General features: G+C 46.5%; 1 protein-coding gene across 1 annotated transcript in view; it reads right to left on the reverse strand.

Annotated features, from left to right (window-relative positions):
• SPECC1 (sperm antigen with calponin homology and coiled-coil domains 1) overlaps window positions 1–16,656 on the reverse strand; it is a gene marked incomplete at its 5' end in the record, with an annotated part of 77,185 nt that overhangs the window by 37,585 nt on the left and 22,944 nt on the right. The window contains 3 exon segments of the mRNA XM_015828104.1: window positions 6,578–6,659; window positions 8,735–8,835; window positions 9,884–10,029. Coding sequence (XP_015683590.1) covers window positions 6,578–6,659; window positions 8,735–8,835; window positions 9,884–10,029 — 329 coding nt within the window.

The following is a 16,656-nucleotide window of genomic DNA, read 5'->3' on the forward strand; positions in this document are numbered from 1 at the left end:
GCTTTCATGCCTAAGGCAGGACCAGAACTCACTGCCTCCTGGTGATTGGCCCAAAGTCACCCAGCTGGCTTTCATGCCTAAGGCAGGACCAGAACTCACTGCCTCCTGGTGATTGGTCCAAAGTCACTCAGCTGGCTTTCATGCCTAAGGCGGGACTAGCACTCACTGCCTCCTGGTGATTGGGCAAAGTCACCCAGTCAGCTTTCATGCCTAAGGCAGGACTAGAACTCCCAGTCTCCTGGTGATTGGCCCAAAGTCACTCAGCCGGCTTTCATGCCTAAGGCGGGACTAGAACTCCCAGTCTCCTGGTGATTGGCCCAAAGTCACCCAGCTGGCTTTCATGCCTAAGGCAGGACCAGAACTCACTGCCTCCTGGTGATTGGGCAAAGTCACCCAGTCAGCTTTCAGGCCTAAGGCGGGACTAGAACTCGCCGTCTCCTGGTGATTGGTCCAAAGTCACCGAGCCAGCTTTCATGCCTAAGGCGGGACTAGAACCTACTGCCTCCTGGTGATTGGCCCAAAGTCACCCAGCTGGCTTTCATGGCTAAAGTGGGACTAGAACTCGCCGTCTCCTGGTAAATGGCTGTAAGTCGAGGACTACCTGAACAGTAAAACTGAGCTTGTCCTTCTGACGTTGCTTCTACTCTGCATTATCCCGCTATCCTTGAACCCGTGTCTCGTTCACGGTAGGAGGAATATTTCCGAAGTTGACAACTGGGCAGCGCAACACAAAGCGACAGCCCAGACGGTCTCATTTCGGTTCTCCGCCAGCCTCCCCAGAGTGATCGGCAAAAGAATATTGAACATAATCAGTAAATACAATTTGCGAAAAGGCGAAGTGCGGCTCCAGGCATGCATTATTCATTTTTCTGGCTGGTTTTTTTGTTTTTGTTTTTTTTCTTCCAGGAATTGGGCGATTCCCCCCAAGAGGTTTCTAGATAACTCCGGCTCTGCCTCTGAAGCTGCGGAAAAGCTTTGCGGTTTTTGCACCGTGCCTTTTTTGTGTCTGCACAATTTAACCAGCAGTACAATTAAGGCAATAATGGAATCCAATCAGCGTCTCTCTCTCTCTCTCTCCCTCTTTCCCTCTCTCTCTCTCTCTCTTTTTCTCTCTTTCTCTCTCTCCCTCTCTCTCTTGCTCTCTTTCTCTCTCTCTCCTCTTTCTCTCTCAATCTGTCTTTCTATCTCAATCTTTCTCTCCCTCTCTCCCTTTTTCTTTCTCTCTCCCTCTCTCTTGCTCTCTTTCTCTCTCCTTCTCTTTCTCTCTCCCTTTTTCTTTATCTCTCTCTCTTTCTCTCTTTCTCTCTCTCTTTCTTTCTCTCCCTCCCTCCCTCTCTCTCTTTCTCCCTCTCTCTTGCTCTTTCTCTCTCTTGCTCTTTCTCTCCCTCCCTCTTTCTCTCTCTTTCTTTTTTTCCTCTCTTTCTCTCTCCCTTTCTCTCTCCCTCTCCCTCTTTCTTTCTTTCTTTCTTTCTCTCTCCCTCTCCCTCTCTCTCTCCCTCTCCCTCCCTCTCTTTTCTCTTTCTCTCTCCCTCTCTCTCCCTCTCTCTCTCTTTTTTTATTTCTCTCTCTCTCTCCCTCCCTCTTTCTCTCCCTCTCTCTTTTTCTCTCTCTCCCTCTCTCTCTCACACTGGAAGTTTTTAAGAAGAGACTGGACAGCCATTTGTCTGAAAGGGTATAGGGCAGTGGTGGTGAACCTATGGCACGGGTGCCAGAGGCGGCACTCAGAGCCCTCTCTGTGGGCACGCGCGCCCTCGCCCCAGTCCTAGGCCTTCAGCTGGGTTTTATAAAACCTTTTCGCTTTAGGCCTCCGCCGCCGTGTGCAAAAAAAAAGGTTCAATCAATCAGTCAATTTCAACTTCTCGCGGGGAAAAAAAAAATCTTGCAAAGTTGGAATTGATTGATTGAACTTTTTAGTCCCACCCAGTCTGCCGTTACCACCGCAGCCACACCCATCCAATGGGCCACACCCACTCGGCACCCGATGATGCATAAGTGGGTTTTGGGTTGCAGTTTGGGCACTCGGTCTCTAAAAGGTTCGCCATCACTGGTGTAGGGTTTCCTGCCTGAGCAGGGGGTTGGACTAGATGACCTCCAAGGTCCCTTCCAAGTCTTCTATTCCATTCCATTCTATATTCCATTCCATTCCATTCTATTCTATTCCATATTTTCTATTCTATTCTATTCTATTCTATTCTATATTCCATTCCCTTCTATATTCCATTCTATTCCATTCCATTCCGTTCCATTCCATATTATCTATTCTGTTCTGTTCTGTTCTGTTCTGTTCTATTCTATTCTATTCTATTCTATTCTATTCTATTCTATTCTATTCTATTCTATTCTATTCTATTCTATTCAAGGTCCCTTCCAACTATTATGATGATGATGATGATGATTTAGCAGCCTAAATTTGGGGGGTTCCATTGGGCTACCTGTAAAGATAAGAGCTTTATTGTGGTTATTCCCTCCTGCCTGGACTACCTCGCAGGGGGGCTCACACTAGAGAAATCCTAAGTAGGTTGTAGAGATCTGTAGAGCTTGGAGGCCAGGATGGTGGGCCTTCCCTCCTCCCCCAGCTGGCATCAAGGGCTTTGCTGAAAGTCTAGGGAGCATAAATGGGGGGTGGGGGTGGGGATCTGAGCCCCCGGGAACAATCGCTCCATTCAAGATCCGAGGGAACAAGACATCCTGGCTTCCAAGCCAGCCTCTTGAAGACTATAAGTCCCCTGTTTTTCACCCCTTGGCGCCTTCAAGAGATCTGGAAACTTTTAGCTCAGGCAAGCCTTAGGAAAAAAAAAAGTCTCTGTTTTAGGGCTTCTTGCATATTTTAAAGCGCGCCCCCCCCCCTTGCCGATGGCCCCTCTCTGAAATTTGTCATTTTGCCACCAGCGTTTGGCAGGAGAGAAGATGGGAAAGGAAAAAAGCACCAAAAATTGAGCTCTGCCTCCTTGCAAAAGAATCTGGGAGGGAGAGGAAGGAGAGGAGGAGGAGGAGGAGGGGATGGGGGATTTTCCCCCCCTCCCCACTTTCCTGAAAAAAGAGGGAGTGGGCAGGAGTTGTCCCACAGCTGATAAAATACAAGATTATGTCTATATATACATATATATACGGATGGAAACTCATCAAGGAGAGAAGCAACCTAGAACTAAGGAGAAACTTCCTCACAGTGAGGACAATTAACCAGTGGAACTCCTTGCCTCCAGAAGTTGGGAATGCTCCAACACTGGAAGTTTTTAAGAAGAGACTGGACAGCCATTTGTCCGAAATGGTATAGGGTTTCCTGCCTGAGCAGGGGGTTGGACTAGATGACCTCCAAGGTCCCTTCCAACTTTATTATTATTATTAACAACCTGCCTCCAGAAGCAGTGAATGCTCCAACACTGGAGGTTTTTAAGAAGAGACTGGACAGCCATTTGTCTGAAATGGTTTAGGGTCTCCTGCCTGAGCAGGGGGTTGGACTAGATGACCTCCAAAGTCCCTTCCAACTTTTTTATTATTATTATTATTATTATTATTACTACTACTACTACTACTACTACTACTACTACTACTACTACTACTACTACTACTACTATTATTATATTGATTATCGCACAGTCAGCCATTTTTGTCTACCTATCGAGTCCTTCCCAAGGACCCGGGATAGGCAGATGTGGATGTTTGATGGTATTATAGATATCGTCGCAGGATGGAAGCAGTTCCTAGTAAGGCTGCCTTTTGCAATTGACTAATGGCAAATTTGTCAATGCCAATGGTGGTGGTGGTATTATTATTATTATTATTATTGATCATCGCACAGTCAGCCAGATGTTCAGTCTGGATTTGGCATTTTGTCTACCTATCGAGTCCTTCCCAAGGACCTGGGATAGGCAGATGTGGATGTTTGATGGTATTACAGATCTCGTTGCAGGATGGAAGCAGTTCCTAGTAAGGCTGCCTTTTGCAGTTGACTAATGGCGAATTTGTCAATGCCAATGGTGGTGGTATTATTATTATTATTATTATTATTATTATTATTATTAATCATCGCACAGTCAGCCAGAAGTCAGCAGTTCCTAGTAAGGCCGCCTTTTGCAGTTGACTGATGGCGAATTTGTCAGTGCCGATGATGATGTTCAAGTGGTGCTCCAGTTGTTTTAGGATTGCACCCAAGGTGTCTATTACTACTACTACTACTACTACTACTACTACTACTACTACTACTACTACTACTATTATATTAACCGATAGGGCCGTGGCTGCAGTATTATTGTTTATCCTCGTTATTATTTTTTACTCCTCCCCTTTTATTGGCTGTGTGCTTTTTATTATTATTACTATTACTATTACTATTATTATTATTATTATTATTATTAAAGATTTAATCTTCAATTCGATTCACAGTCTGGGACTGGTTAAAAACTTAACAGTTCAAGTCCTAACCAAGGACCTAAGAACTATTAAGGTAACGACTGAGTGCATATAGGCAGTTCCAAGTAAGGTGGTGATTATTGTTATTTATTATTATTATTATTATTATTATTATTATTATTATTATTATTATTATTATTATTATTATACAGGTAGTCCTCAACGTATGACAATTGAGCCAAATATTCGTGTTGCAAAGCGAAACAGATGTGAAGTGAATTTTGCCCCATGTTACGACCTTTCCTGCCGCCGTTGTTAAGCGAATCGCTGCAGCGGTGAAGCTAGTCACACGGTCGTAGAGCGAATCCAGCTTCCCCCATTGACTTTGCTTGTCAGAAGGTCATGAGAGGGGATTAGGTGACCCCAGGGACAATGCAACCGTCATAGCTATGAGTCAGTTACCAATTTTGATCATGTGACCACGGGAGATGCTGCCACGGTCATAAGTGTGAAAACTGGTCCTAAGCCGCTTCCTTTGGTGTCGTTGTAACATTGAACGGTCACTAAATGAACCACTGTAAGTCGGGGACTCCCTACAGTTCATCGCATAATCGTCCAGATGCTCAGACTGGACCTGGCATTTTTATCCACCCGTTGAGTCCTTCGCAAGGACCTGGGATAGGCAGATGTTAATATTTAATAATATTAAAGGTCACGTTGCAGGACGTAAGCTGCTTGGAGTAAAGCTGCCTTTTGCAACTGACTGATGGGGAATTTAGAATAGAGTAGAATAGAGTAGAGTAAAGTAGAGTATAGAGTAGAGTAGAACAGTAGAAACAGAATAGAAAATGAATAGAGTAGAGTAGAATAGAATAGAATATTGAATAGAATAGAATGGAAACAGGAAGAATAGAATGGAATGGAATGGAATGGAATAGAATAGAATAGAATAGAAGGAATGAAGAATAGAATAGAATAGAATAGAATAGAATAGAATAGAAGGAATGAAGAATAGAATAGAATAGAATAGAATAGAATAGAATAGAATAGAATAGAATAGAAGGAATGAAGAATAGAATAGAATGGAAACAGGAAGAATAGAATAGAATAGAATAGAATAGAATAGAATAGAATAGAATAGAATAGAATAGAATAGAAGGAATGAAGAATAGAATGGAACAGAACAGAACAGAACGTAAAAGAATATAGAATAGAATAGAATAGTGAATAGAATAGAATAGAATAGACTAAGAATAGAAATAGAGAATAGAATAGTGAATAGAATAGAATAGAATAGAATAGAATAGAAGGAATGAAGAATAGAATAGAATAGAATAGGATAGAATAGAATAGAATAGAATAGAATAGAATAGAAGGAATGAAGAATAGAATAGAATGGAAACAGGAAGAATAGAATAGAATAGAATAGAATAGAATAGAATAGAATAGAAGGAATGAAGAATAGAATGGAACAGAACAGAACGTAAAAGAATATAGAATAGAATAGAATAGTGAATAGAATAGAATAGAATAGACTAAGAATAGAAATAGAGAATAGAATAGTGAATAGAATAGAATAGAAATAAGAATAGAAATACAGAATAGAATAGGATAGTGAATAGAATAGAAATAAGAATAGGAGGAGGAGGAGGAGGAGGAGGAGGAGGAGGAGGAAAACTGTGGTATCACTGGTCCTCTTTGAGCTTGGTGATTTTCTTGCAGACGTTTCATGACCCAGCTAGGTAACATCATCAGTGCTAGAAGGGAGTGGGATTGGAGGAGGAGGAGGAGGAGGAGGAGGAGGAGGAGGGTGGCTGTGGGGTCCCTTGCTGCTCTCTGAGCTGGGTGGTTTCCTTGCAGACATTTCATGACCCAACTAGCTAACATCATCAGGGCTGGAAGGGGGGGGGGTCTGCTCTCTTTTTATATAACGTGGCTCCATTAAACAACAGCCAACTCAAGGACCTACCAAGAAGAAAACAACACTACCACTACAACACAACAACCAACCCCCTGCCTAACAGCCCCTGGACCACGGGAAGGATGACCTGTCCGTGGTCAGTTCAAACCTTCCGGGGTGGCCTGGTTAAACTGGTCCCCCTGGCGCGGCCTTTAATTTCGGCCGGACGGGTCAGTGATTTTCCCCCAGGATTAAATCCACATTCTTTCAACCTTCACCTCCTATAGAATTTCCATTTCAGCCAGGGGGGTGATGGTGGCTACTTACCCCCCAAAGGCAGTTCCAGGAGATCCGTGTGTTTGGATAAAGTCTTTCCCACCGATTTGGGGTTGGTAAAAGTGGAATGTCTCTGCAAGGGAGAAAGAGCAAAAATCCTGTTTTTCCGGGCTGCCAAAAAAAAAATAAATAAAAAATCTCTCTCTAGCCAGATGGCCAGAAACCTTTAAATTCCAACACGGGTTGTGTGTGAAGCCCCGGCTTCGGGTCGTGCTACAACTTACGAACGCGATCGAGCCTGGAAAGAGGACGGTAATTTATGCAGGTCGCTAAAGCAGGTCACCACGCGGCTGCATCCAATTTTGCAACTTGTTCTGCGGTGGTTCCTAAAGGACTGTGGCAATTGTTAAGTCAGGGGCTTAACTCCCAGAATTCCTCAGCCTGGCTGAGGAATTCTGGGAGTTGAAGTCCACGAGTCATCAAAGGGCCACGGTGGAAGACCCGTCTTAAAGCATCCTGGATGAGGAATTCTGGGAGTTGAAGTCCACCAGTCATCAAAGTGCCAAGTTAGAAGAGCCCTGCTTGTGGACCTCAACTCCCAGAATTCCACAGCCAGCGTGCCTGGCTGAGGAATTCTGGGAGTTGAAGTCCACAAGTCATCAAAGGACCCAGTTGGAAGACCCCTGTCTTAAAGCATCCTGGCTGAGGAATTCTGGGAGTTGAAGTCCACCAGTCATCAAAGGACCAAGTTGGAAGACCCCTGTCTTAAAGCATCCTGGCTGAGGAATTCTGGGAGTTGAAGTCCAGAAGTCATCAAAGGGCCAAGTTGGAAGACCCCTGCTTGTGGACTTCAATTCCCAGAATTCCACAGCCAGCATGCCTGGCTGAGGAATTCTGGGAGTTGAAGTCCACAAGTCCTCAAAAGGCCAAGTTGGAAGACCCCTGTCTTAAAGCATCCTGGCTGAGGAATTCTGGGAGTTGAAGTCCAGAAGTCCTCAAAGGGCCAAGTTGGAAGACCCCTGTCTTAAAGCCTCCTGGCTGAGGAATTCTGGGAGTTGAAGTCCACCAGTCATCAAAGGGCCACGTTGCATTAAGTGAATCCTTGATCTGTAATGGACTTTTTTTTCCCCCTGCCAGAAATTGGAAGGAAAAGCCGGTTTCCAGGGAAAATATATATATATTTGGAAATGATGGTCCTGTGAATGCAGGATGCTGTAAATGTGGGCCAGCGCCCCAAATACGATCATGTCGTGGTGAGAGGTGAGGCTGGTGGTTGGAATTTCTAATCCAGGTCGTAAGTAGTTTGGAGGGGGGGGGTTCCATTGTAAGTTCAAATGGTTGCTAAGCAACCGGTCATAAGTCCAGGGCTACCTGTAGCTTGTGGATGCATTTCTGATAAATCTTAGCCTTCCCTTCCTTCCTTCCTTCCTTCCTTCCTTTCTTCCTTCTCTTCTTTGTCCCTTTCTCATCTTCCTTCCCTTCCTTCCTTTCCCTTTCCTCCCTTCCTCCCTCCCCTTATTTCTTCTTTTTCACTTTCTCTCCCTTCCTTCTTTCCTTCCTTTTCCCCTTTCCTTTCCTTTCCTCTCTTCTTCCCTTCTCTTCCCTTCTGTTCCGTCCTTTCTTCTCCTTTCCAGTTCTTCCCTTCCCTTTTTCCTTTCTTTTCCTTCCTTCCTTCCTTCCTTCCTTCCTTCCTTCCTTCCTTCCTTCTCTTTGTCCCTTTATCATCTTCCTTCCTTCCTTCCTTCCTTTCCCTTTCCTCCCTTCCTCCCTCCCTTCCTCCCCTCATTTCTTCTTTTTCACTTTCTCTCCCTTCCTTCTTTCCTTCCTTTTCCCCTTTCCTTTCCTTTCCTTTCCTCTCTTCTTCCCTTCTCTTCCCTTCTGTTCCCTGTCCTTTCTTCTCCTTTCCAGTTCTTCCCTTCCCTTTTTCCTTTTCCTTCCTTCCTTCCTTCCTTCCTTCCTTCCTTCCTTCCTTCCTTCCCTTCCCTTCCCTTCCCTTCCCTTTCTTCATCCATTTACTTCCTTTCTTTTCCTTACTCCTGGGGAAGGCTGGGGAATTCTGGGATTAGAAGCCCATCCGTTTAAAAGCATGAGGGCTGGGGAATTCTGGGAGTTGAAGTCCACCTGTCTTAAAGCCTGCCGAGACTAAGAAAAGCTGCTGCCGCTTCCCGTCTGGAGGTTCTGCAAGGCCAGAGACGCCCTTTGGGGTACCTGGATGGGCGACACAGCAGCCGCAGGGGCCGTCCGGGTGGGGATGTTGCTGAGTGGACTCCGGCAGACCTTGTGGATGGGCACGCTCTGCCCGGTGCTCCCTGCAAAAAAAAAAAAAAAAAAGAAGAAGAAGAAATAACAGAAATAATAACAGAGTTGGAAGGGACCTCGGAGGTCATCTAGTCCAACCCCCTGCTGAAGCAGGAATCCCTATGACAAGTGGCTGTCCAGTCTCTTCTTAAAAGCCTCTAGTGACAAGGAAGAAAGGAAGGATGGATACCAGAATAAGAGAGTTGGAAGGGACCCTGGAGGTCTTCTAGTCCAGCCCCCTGCTCAAGCAGGAGTCCCTATTCCATAAGTGGCTGTCCAGTCTCTTCTTGAAAATCTCTAGTGATGGAGAAGGAAGGAAGGAAGGAAGGAAGGAAGGAAGAATAGCAGAATAACAGAGCTGGAAGGGACCTCGGAGGTCATCTAGTCCAGCCCCCTGCTCAAGCAGGAGTCCCTATTCCATTCCAAATAAGTGGCTGTCCAATCTTTTCTTGAAAATCTCTAGTGATGGAGAAGGAAGGAAGGAAGGAAGGAAGGAAGGAAGGAAGGAAGGAAGGAAGGAAGGAAGGAAGGAAGGAAGGAGAAGCAGTAAAGGGAAGGAAGGAAGGAAGGCAGGAAAGGAAGGAAGGAAGAAGAAGTAGAAAGGGGAAGGAAGGGAGGGGGGAAGGAGAAGAAGCCGTAGAAAGAGGAAGGAAGGAAGGAAGGAATAGCAGAATAGCAGAGCTGGAAGGGACCTCGGATGTCTTCTAGTCCAGCCCCCTGCTCAAGCAGGAGTCCCTATTCCATTCCAGACAAGTGGCTGTCCAGTCTCTTTTTAAAAAACCTCCAGTGATGGGGAAGGAAGGAAGGAAGGAAGGATAGCAGAACAACTAAATGAAGCCTTGTAGGCCAAGGACCGCCTGTCCATCGTTGGTATTTACTGCAAATAGTTCACTAAATGATGGCGACGAGAATGGATGGAGCAAGGTGACTCAAGTCACGTGACGTTTTAACCTTACAACCATGTGGTTTTGCAATAGAGTTGTCGGTGCCGGTCGGTAAGCGAGGACGAATCTGTATTTATTATGTCGTAAAAGGAGGAAGCTAGGAGGGTCCACTCACCTGAGCATCCCAAATCAAAAGACTTGATCAGGGATTTGACGGTGGCCAAGGACTCTGGAGGGGTTGGCGAAAGGTGGCTGACCGGCACCCCGGGCCAATGATTGGCGGCTTCTGTCTCTGTACAGGTGACGGAGTCCGATGTCAACCTGCGGAGAGAAAAATATCCAAAATTTAAGGAAGGGTCCAGATTTGGGTGGGAGTCCCCCCCTTCCAAAATACAGATCAAATAGACGTTCGCCCCTCCCTTTTCCTTTCACCAATTTTCTCGCACCGATCCTGAGCAGGGGGTTGGACTAGAAGACCTCCGAGGTCCCCCTCCCAACTCTGTTCTTCTGTTCTAATTCTGCAGAATTCTCAAAAAACAAAAATAAAAACTCTTTTCTATTTTTAATCTTGTTTTGTTCCAGAGAAGAGCCTTTCCAGGTTTGCCTGAGCGAATTTTCCCAGGCTGAGATGGGAACAGAGGCAAGTCCTCGAGTTACAGTCGTTTGTTTAGTGACCGTCGGGGATGGGGGAAAAAGGGACGGTACGACCGTGTTTCACCCTTACGACCATTGCAGCTTCCCCCGGAGTCACGTGATCAAAATTCGGTACGTCTAGCAACTGACTCGTGTTTATGACGGTTGCAGCGTCCCGCGGCACCAAGTTAGAAACTATTCCTGCTTTAGGTACAAAAATGTTCTGTGAACATCTGATGAGCAAAGTCAATTGGGGAAGCCAAATTCACTTAACAATCGATGGATTAATTTAACAACTGCAGGCATTACTTATCAACTGTGGCAAGACAGGGCGTAAAATGGGACAAAACTCACTGGACCACTGTGTTTTTTTGGTTGTGTCTAATTTTAATGGCCCTGTGAGAATAGAATAGAATAGAATAGAATAGAATAGAATAGAATAGAATAGAATAGAATAGAAAAGAGAAAAGAATAGACAAGAATAGAAAAGTAAATAGAATAGAATAGAGTAGAATAGAATAAAGTAGAATATAATAGAAAAGAATAGAATAGAAAATAGAATAGAATAGAAAATAGAATAGAATAGAAAATAGAATAGAAAATAGAAAAGAATAGAAAATAGAATAAAATAGAAAATAGAATAGAAAATAGAATAGAGGAAAAAAAGAATAGAAGAATAGAAAAGTAAATAGAATAGAATAGAAAACAGAAAATAGAATAGAATAGAAAATAGAAAAGAATAGAAAATAGAATAGAATAGAAAATAAAACAGAAAATAGAATAGAATAGAGAAAAGAATAGACAAGAATAGAAAAGTAAATAGAATAGAATAGAAAATAGAAAAGAATAGAATAGAAAATAGAATAAAATAGAATAGAAAATAGAATAGAATAGAAAATAGAATAGAATAGAGCAGAGCGGGAAGGGACCTTGGAGGTCTTCTAGTCCAGCCCCCTGCCCAAGCAGAACCTTTTGCATCTACTTTGGTGCAAAGTCAGGTTTGTAACCACCAGCAGACTCTGATCGCTGCCACCGCCATGGGAAACAATAAAAAAGGATCCCTCGTGTAACCTCAGTGTTCCCCAGTGCAGAGAACAATCAACATTTATTTTTCAAAGCAATCTCTCCATCATACCAACCTTTTTCGGGGGGAGGGTTTTTTTTGGGGGGGACCAGCCCCTCCATGCCTTGGGAGGTGGGGGGGTTTCCAGGTCACAAATTTGAACACTACCCTCCTATACATCGTTGCAATTTGGGACAAAGTCCTTGGAATTGTTCGGATGAACAGAGCCACCCCCCCACGCACACAAAAACACATACCCCACTGGATATTTGGAAGGTAAAAATGAGAGCCTGCCACACCCACATTTGCAAAATAAGGTGACGTGGAGAAAAGCCAGTTTGATCTAGAAGTTAAGGCGCCATGCTAGAAACTGGGAGACGGTGAGTTCTAGTTCTGCCTTAGGAATGAAAGGCGGCTGGCTGACTTTGGGCCAATCACCAGGAGACAGCGAGTTCTAGTCCCGCCTTAGCCACGATAGTCAGCTGGTTGACTCTGGGCCAATCACTAGGAGACGGTGAATTCTAGTTCTGCCTGAGATAAGAAAGCCAGCAGGTGACTTTGGGCCAATCACCAGGGGATGGTGAGTTCTAGTCCCGCGTTAAGCCTGAAAGCCGGCTGGGTGACTTTGGGCCAATCACCAGGAGATGGCGAGTTCTAGTCCCGCCTTAGTCATGATAGTCAGTTGGTTGACTGTGGGCCAATCACTAGGAGATGGTGAGTTCTAGTGCCGCCTGAGGTGTGAAAGCCAGCTGGGTGACTTCGGGCCAATCAGCAGGAGACGGCGAGTTCTAGTCCCGCCTTAGCCATGATAGTCAACCGGTTGGCTCTGGGCCGGTTGCCTTCTCTCAACCCAGCCCACCTCGCAGGGCCGTCGTGAGGGAAACAGGAGGAGGAACGACGATTAGGTCTGTCGGCCGCCTTGGGTTACTTGTAAAAAAAAAATCACAAAAATCACGGGATACGAAAGAAACCAAAACCAACAACTCGATATACACAGCGTTTCGAGAAAGAAGCCACAGCGACAGGAAACCAGGAGAGGGCTGGATTTATTTTATTGCAAAAGAGGTCACACATTTATTATTATTATTATTATTNGAGTGGGGCTTGGGAGGAGGAGGAGGAGGGGGGGGACTGTGGGGTCCTTGGTGCCCTCTGAGCTTGGTGGTTTTCTTGCAGATGTTTCATGACCCAGCTAGGGAACATCATCAGTGCTAGAAGGAAGGTGGGTTTGGGAGGAGGAAGAGGAGGAGGAGGAGGAGGAGGAGGAGGAGGAGGAGGAGGAGGAGGAGAAGAAGAAGAAGAAGAAGAAGAAGAAGAAGAAGAAGAAGAAGAAGAAGAAGAAGAAGAAGAAGAAGAAGAAGAAGAAGAAGAAGAAGAAGAAGAAAGGGAGGAGGAGAAGAGGAAGAAGAAGGGAGGAGGAGAAGAAGAGGAAGAAGAAAAGGAGAAGAGGAAGAGGAAGGAGAAGAAAAGGAGGAGGAGAAGAGGAAGACAAAGAGGAAGAAGAAGAAGAAGAAAGGGAGGAGGAGGAGGAGAGGAAGAAGAACAAAGGGAGGAGGAGAAGAGAAAGAAGAGGAAGAAGAAGAAAGGGAGGAGAAGAGGAAGAAGAAAAGGAGAAGAGGAAGAGGAAGAAGAAGAAAGGGAGGAGAAGAAGAAGAGGAAGAAGAAGGGAGGAGGAGGAGAGGAAGAAGAGGAAGAAGAGGAAGAAGAAGAAAGGGAGGAGGAGGAGAAGAGGAAGAAGAAATAGGGAGGAGGAGAAGAGGAAGAAGAAGAAAGGGAGAAGAAGAAGAAGAAGAAGAAGAAGAAGAAGAAGAAGAAGAAGAAGAAGAAGAAGAAGAAGAAGAAGAAGAAGAAGAAATGGGCTCTTTGCTTGCAGATGTTTCGTGACCAAACTACCTAACATCATCCGTGCTAGAGGGGAGTGGGGTTTGCAGCGAAGAAGAGGACGACGATCGTGGGGGTCCCTGGTGCTCTCTGAGCTGGGCGGTTTCCTTGCAGACGTTTCGTGACCTGACTAGGTAACATCCTCAGTGCCAGGATTAAGCAGGAAGGAAGTCGCATTATTTTCGGGAAGGAACGGGATTCGCCACCTGCAGCTGGAGGAAGAAGGATGCTGCCTGCGTGGAGGAGGAACAGCACCCACACACAGGGGACGGGCAGAGCAAGCAGCCCCTCTGAATGTGCTTTGCTTCCTCCCTTCGCCCCCCCAAAAGCCCATCTGCCCCCCCCAAAGACCCCCCCCCCATTTCTCTCACAGCTGCAAGACTCCGGAGAGGCCATTAATAGGTCCCAAAGCCTCGGAGACTTCCGACTTCTCTTTCGGGACATCCAGTCCCGGGCTCTGCTCGCTCAACGGATTGTCGGAGGGCAGAGATGTGGGACCCTCGCCGTGCCCCCCTTTCCTGGCCAGGTTTTCCTGGCTTTGAGCCCAGCGGTGGGCAGAAGCTAGCTGGCCTCCCCAGCTTTTGGGAATGATCTGACGTGGGTTTTGAAGAGTCCCAAATTTGGGTTCCCGCCTGCTTTTTCCGGCTGCACAAGACGGGAGGAAGGGGAGAGGACACCCCGCTCAAAAGCAGCGACGGAGTTAGGGTTCAGAAGCTGATAAATGGGGGTGTCAACCCTTCCCAAAAAAAGGGGCTTTTCAGACAACAGCAGAAACATGGGCCTCAGAAGGGGCCTTAGAGGTCATTCAGCCCAACCCCTTGCTCCAGGCGTGCGCCACTGAAATACAGGTAACCCTCAATTTACAAGAGTTCGTTTGGTGGCCGCAAAAGTTACAACGGCGCTGAAAAAAAAGTAATAATAATAATAATGATGATGATGATGATGATGATAAAGTTGGAAGGGACCTTGGAGGTCATCAAGTCCAACCCCCTGCTCAGGCAGGAAACCTACTTTGGTGCATCTTTGGCTGACCCCTGGTGGTCGTGTTCAGTTTGGCAGCCCAGATCTGGGAGCTCTCTCAAGGGGGAGATTCTTGAGGTCCCTTCGGAAGGTCCCGCCGAAGCTTCAGAGCCCGAAAGTCACACTACAGGCCAGCGTTCCTCCCCCTGGGCAACTTTTAGAGGTCGGGGAATGCTGGGAGTTGAAGTCCACACCGCTTAAAGTCGCAGACATTTTCCTGACCGTGAGAACAATCAACCAACGGAACAGGAGTTGCCTCCAGATGTTGTGGAAGCTTCATCACTGGACGCTTTCAAGAAGAGACTGGACTGCCCTCTGTCAGAAATGGTGTAGGGTCCCCTGCTTGGTGGGGGGGGAGGGTTGGACTAGATGACCTCCAAGGTCCCTTCCAACTCTGTTCTTCTGATTCTGAATGGGAGGAAGGCTATTTCCTGCCTGAGCAGGGGGTTGGACTAGATGACCTCCAAGGTCCCTTCCAACTCTGTTCTTCTGATTCTGAATGGCAGGAAGGCTATTTCCTGCCTGAGCAGGGGGTTGGACTAGATGACCTCCAAGGTCCCTTCCAACTTTATTATTATTATTATTATTATTATTATTATTATTATTATTATTATTATTATTATTATTATTATTATTATTATTATTATTATTATAGGCCAAGACCCGCGGGAGGAAAATACACCCCAAAAAATCAAAATTAAAGCCGCAAAAAAGCCTTCCTGCAGAATCCTGAAAGGGTCATTGATCCCAAGGGGGTCACTCCTGACCCCAGATTCTCCCCCCCATCCATCCCCCTCTCTTCCCCCTTTCAATCTGCCAGCCTGCCTGAAGATTTCAGATCTTTTGACCGTTCCTTGCAAGATTTTCTAGGAAGAAAAGTTTTAAATCCCGACGGTCTCTAGTAGAAAAACCTTTACGGCCGCCGAGACGAACTGGCCAACACCGCCAGGCAGGCAGAACGGGAAAAGCCACCCCCCCACCCCCAGATCACAGACCCCCCCATTTTTTTCAATCCACTCCTGAGATGACCGGCATTGGCTCAGCTGAAACCGGAAAGCAGCAGTTTTCGGAATTCCGTAAAACATCCGGGTCTGAAAACCGTCGGAAGGGTGCAATGAACCCCCCACCGAAATTAAAATGGAGAAAAGATCGGGGGGGGGGATGTTTCTCTTGAGGTTTTTTTTTTAAATTTTAATTTTCTCTTCAGGCCCAGATGCTTCTCGCTTAAAACCACATTTCTCCTCCGGCAGAAGATTTTGCTGTTCTAATTGGAGCCGAATATTCCGCCCGGACCGAGTTAATTCACCAGGATTTGAGATCTATAGGGAAAAAAAGAAAGAAGAGAGAAATGAAAAAAAATGAGTTTTATCACGCCAGGACAAATTGTTGTGTATTTTTTTGATGCACGCCGTGAAGTCAGTCATATCCCCTGCTTTAGGAAGGGAGCTCAAGATCCAGGTAGTCCTCCACTTACGACCGTTCCACGGCCCTGTAAAAAGGACCGTTTTTCCCACTTTACGACCGTTTGCAGCATCCCCCCCAGGGTCCCAGGATCAAAATTCAGAGGCTTGGCAACTGACTGGTATTTACGACGGTCGCCGCGTCCCCCGGGGTCACGTGATCCCCTTTTTGCGACCTTCGGACGAGCCAAGTCAAGTGGGGGGAGCCGGATTCGCTTAACGACCGTGTGTGACTCGCTTAACCACTGCGGCGATTCACTTAACAACGGTGGCAAGACAGGGCGTAAAACGGGGCAAAACTCACTTCACCGATGTTTCACTTTGCAACACCAACTGGGGGCTTCGAATTCGGACGCTGGGCACAGCTGACTCATCGCAGCGTCCCGGGGGGAGGGGGGGTCACGTGGTTCCCCTTTTTGCGGATGGCAGATTCACTTAACAACCGTGTGAGTCACTTAAACAGCTGCGGTGACTCGCTTAACGACGGTGGGAAGACAGGTTGTAAAGTGGGACAAAACTCAGCGAACAACGGGCAATTTTGTGGCCCGTAAGTCAGTCGTAAGTTGAGGACTGCCTGTACGCCCGCCCCTGGCCCGTTCACCTCGTCTCCAAGTGCCTCCTTACCCCAAAAGATGGGCCCGGCCGCCCATATGCCACGACGGAGCCCTACGGAGGGGCTAAACCCCGTGGACGGGGGCAAGCCTCCAACCAGCGCCCCCTTTATTTGGGGAGGGGGGGCGCAAGGCTTCCCAGCGCTCTGCAAGACGGGACAGCGGCAACACACAAGGCGACGGATGGAGCAAAAGAAGCAGAGCAGCAGACGAGACGCACGGAGGCGACACAAACACGACAAAATGGGTCTCTAGAAGAGAGAAAGGGGGGGTTACCCGC

The sequence above is a fragment of the Protobothrops mucrosquamatus genome, unplaced genomic scaffold (assembly GCF_001527695.2).
Source record: "Protobothrops mucrosquamatus isolate PMUCROS unplaced genomic scaffold, P.Mucros_1.0 scaffold4240, whole genome shotgun sequence".
Lineage (NCBI taxonomy): Eukaryota > Metazoa > Chordata > Lepidosauria > Squamata > Viperidae > Protobothrops > Protobothrops mucrosquamatus.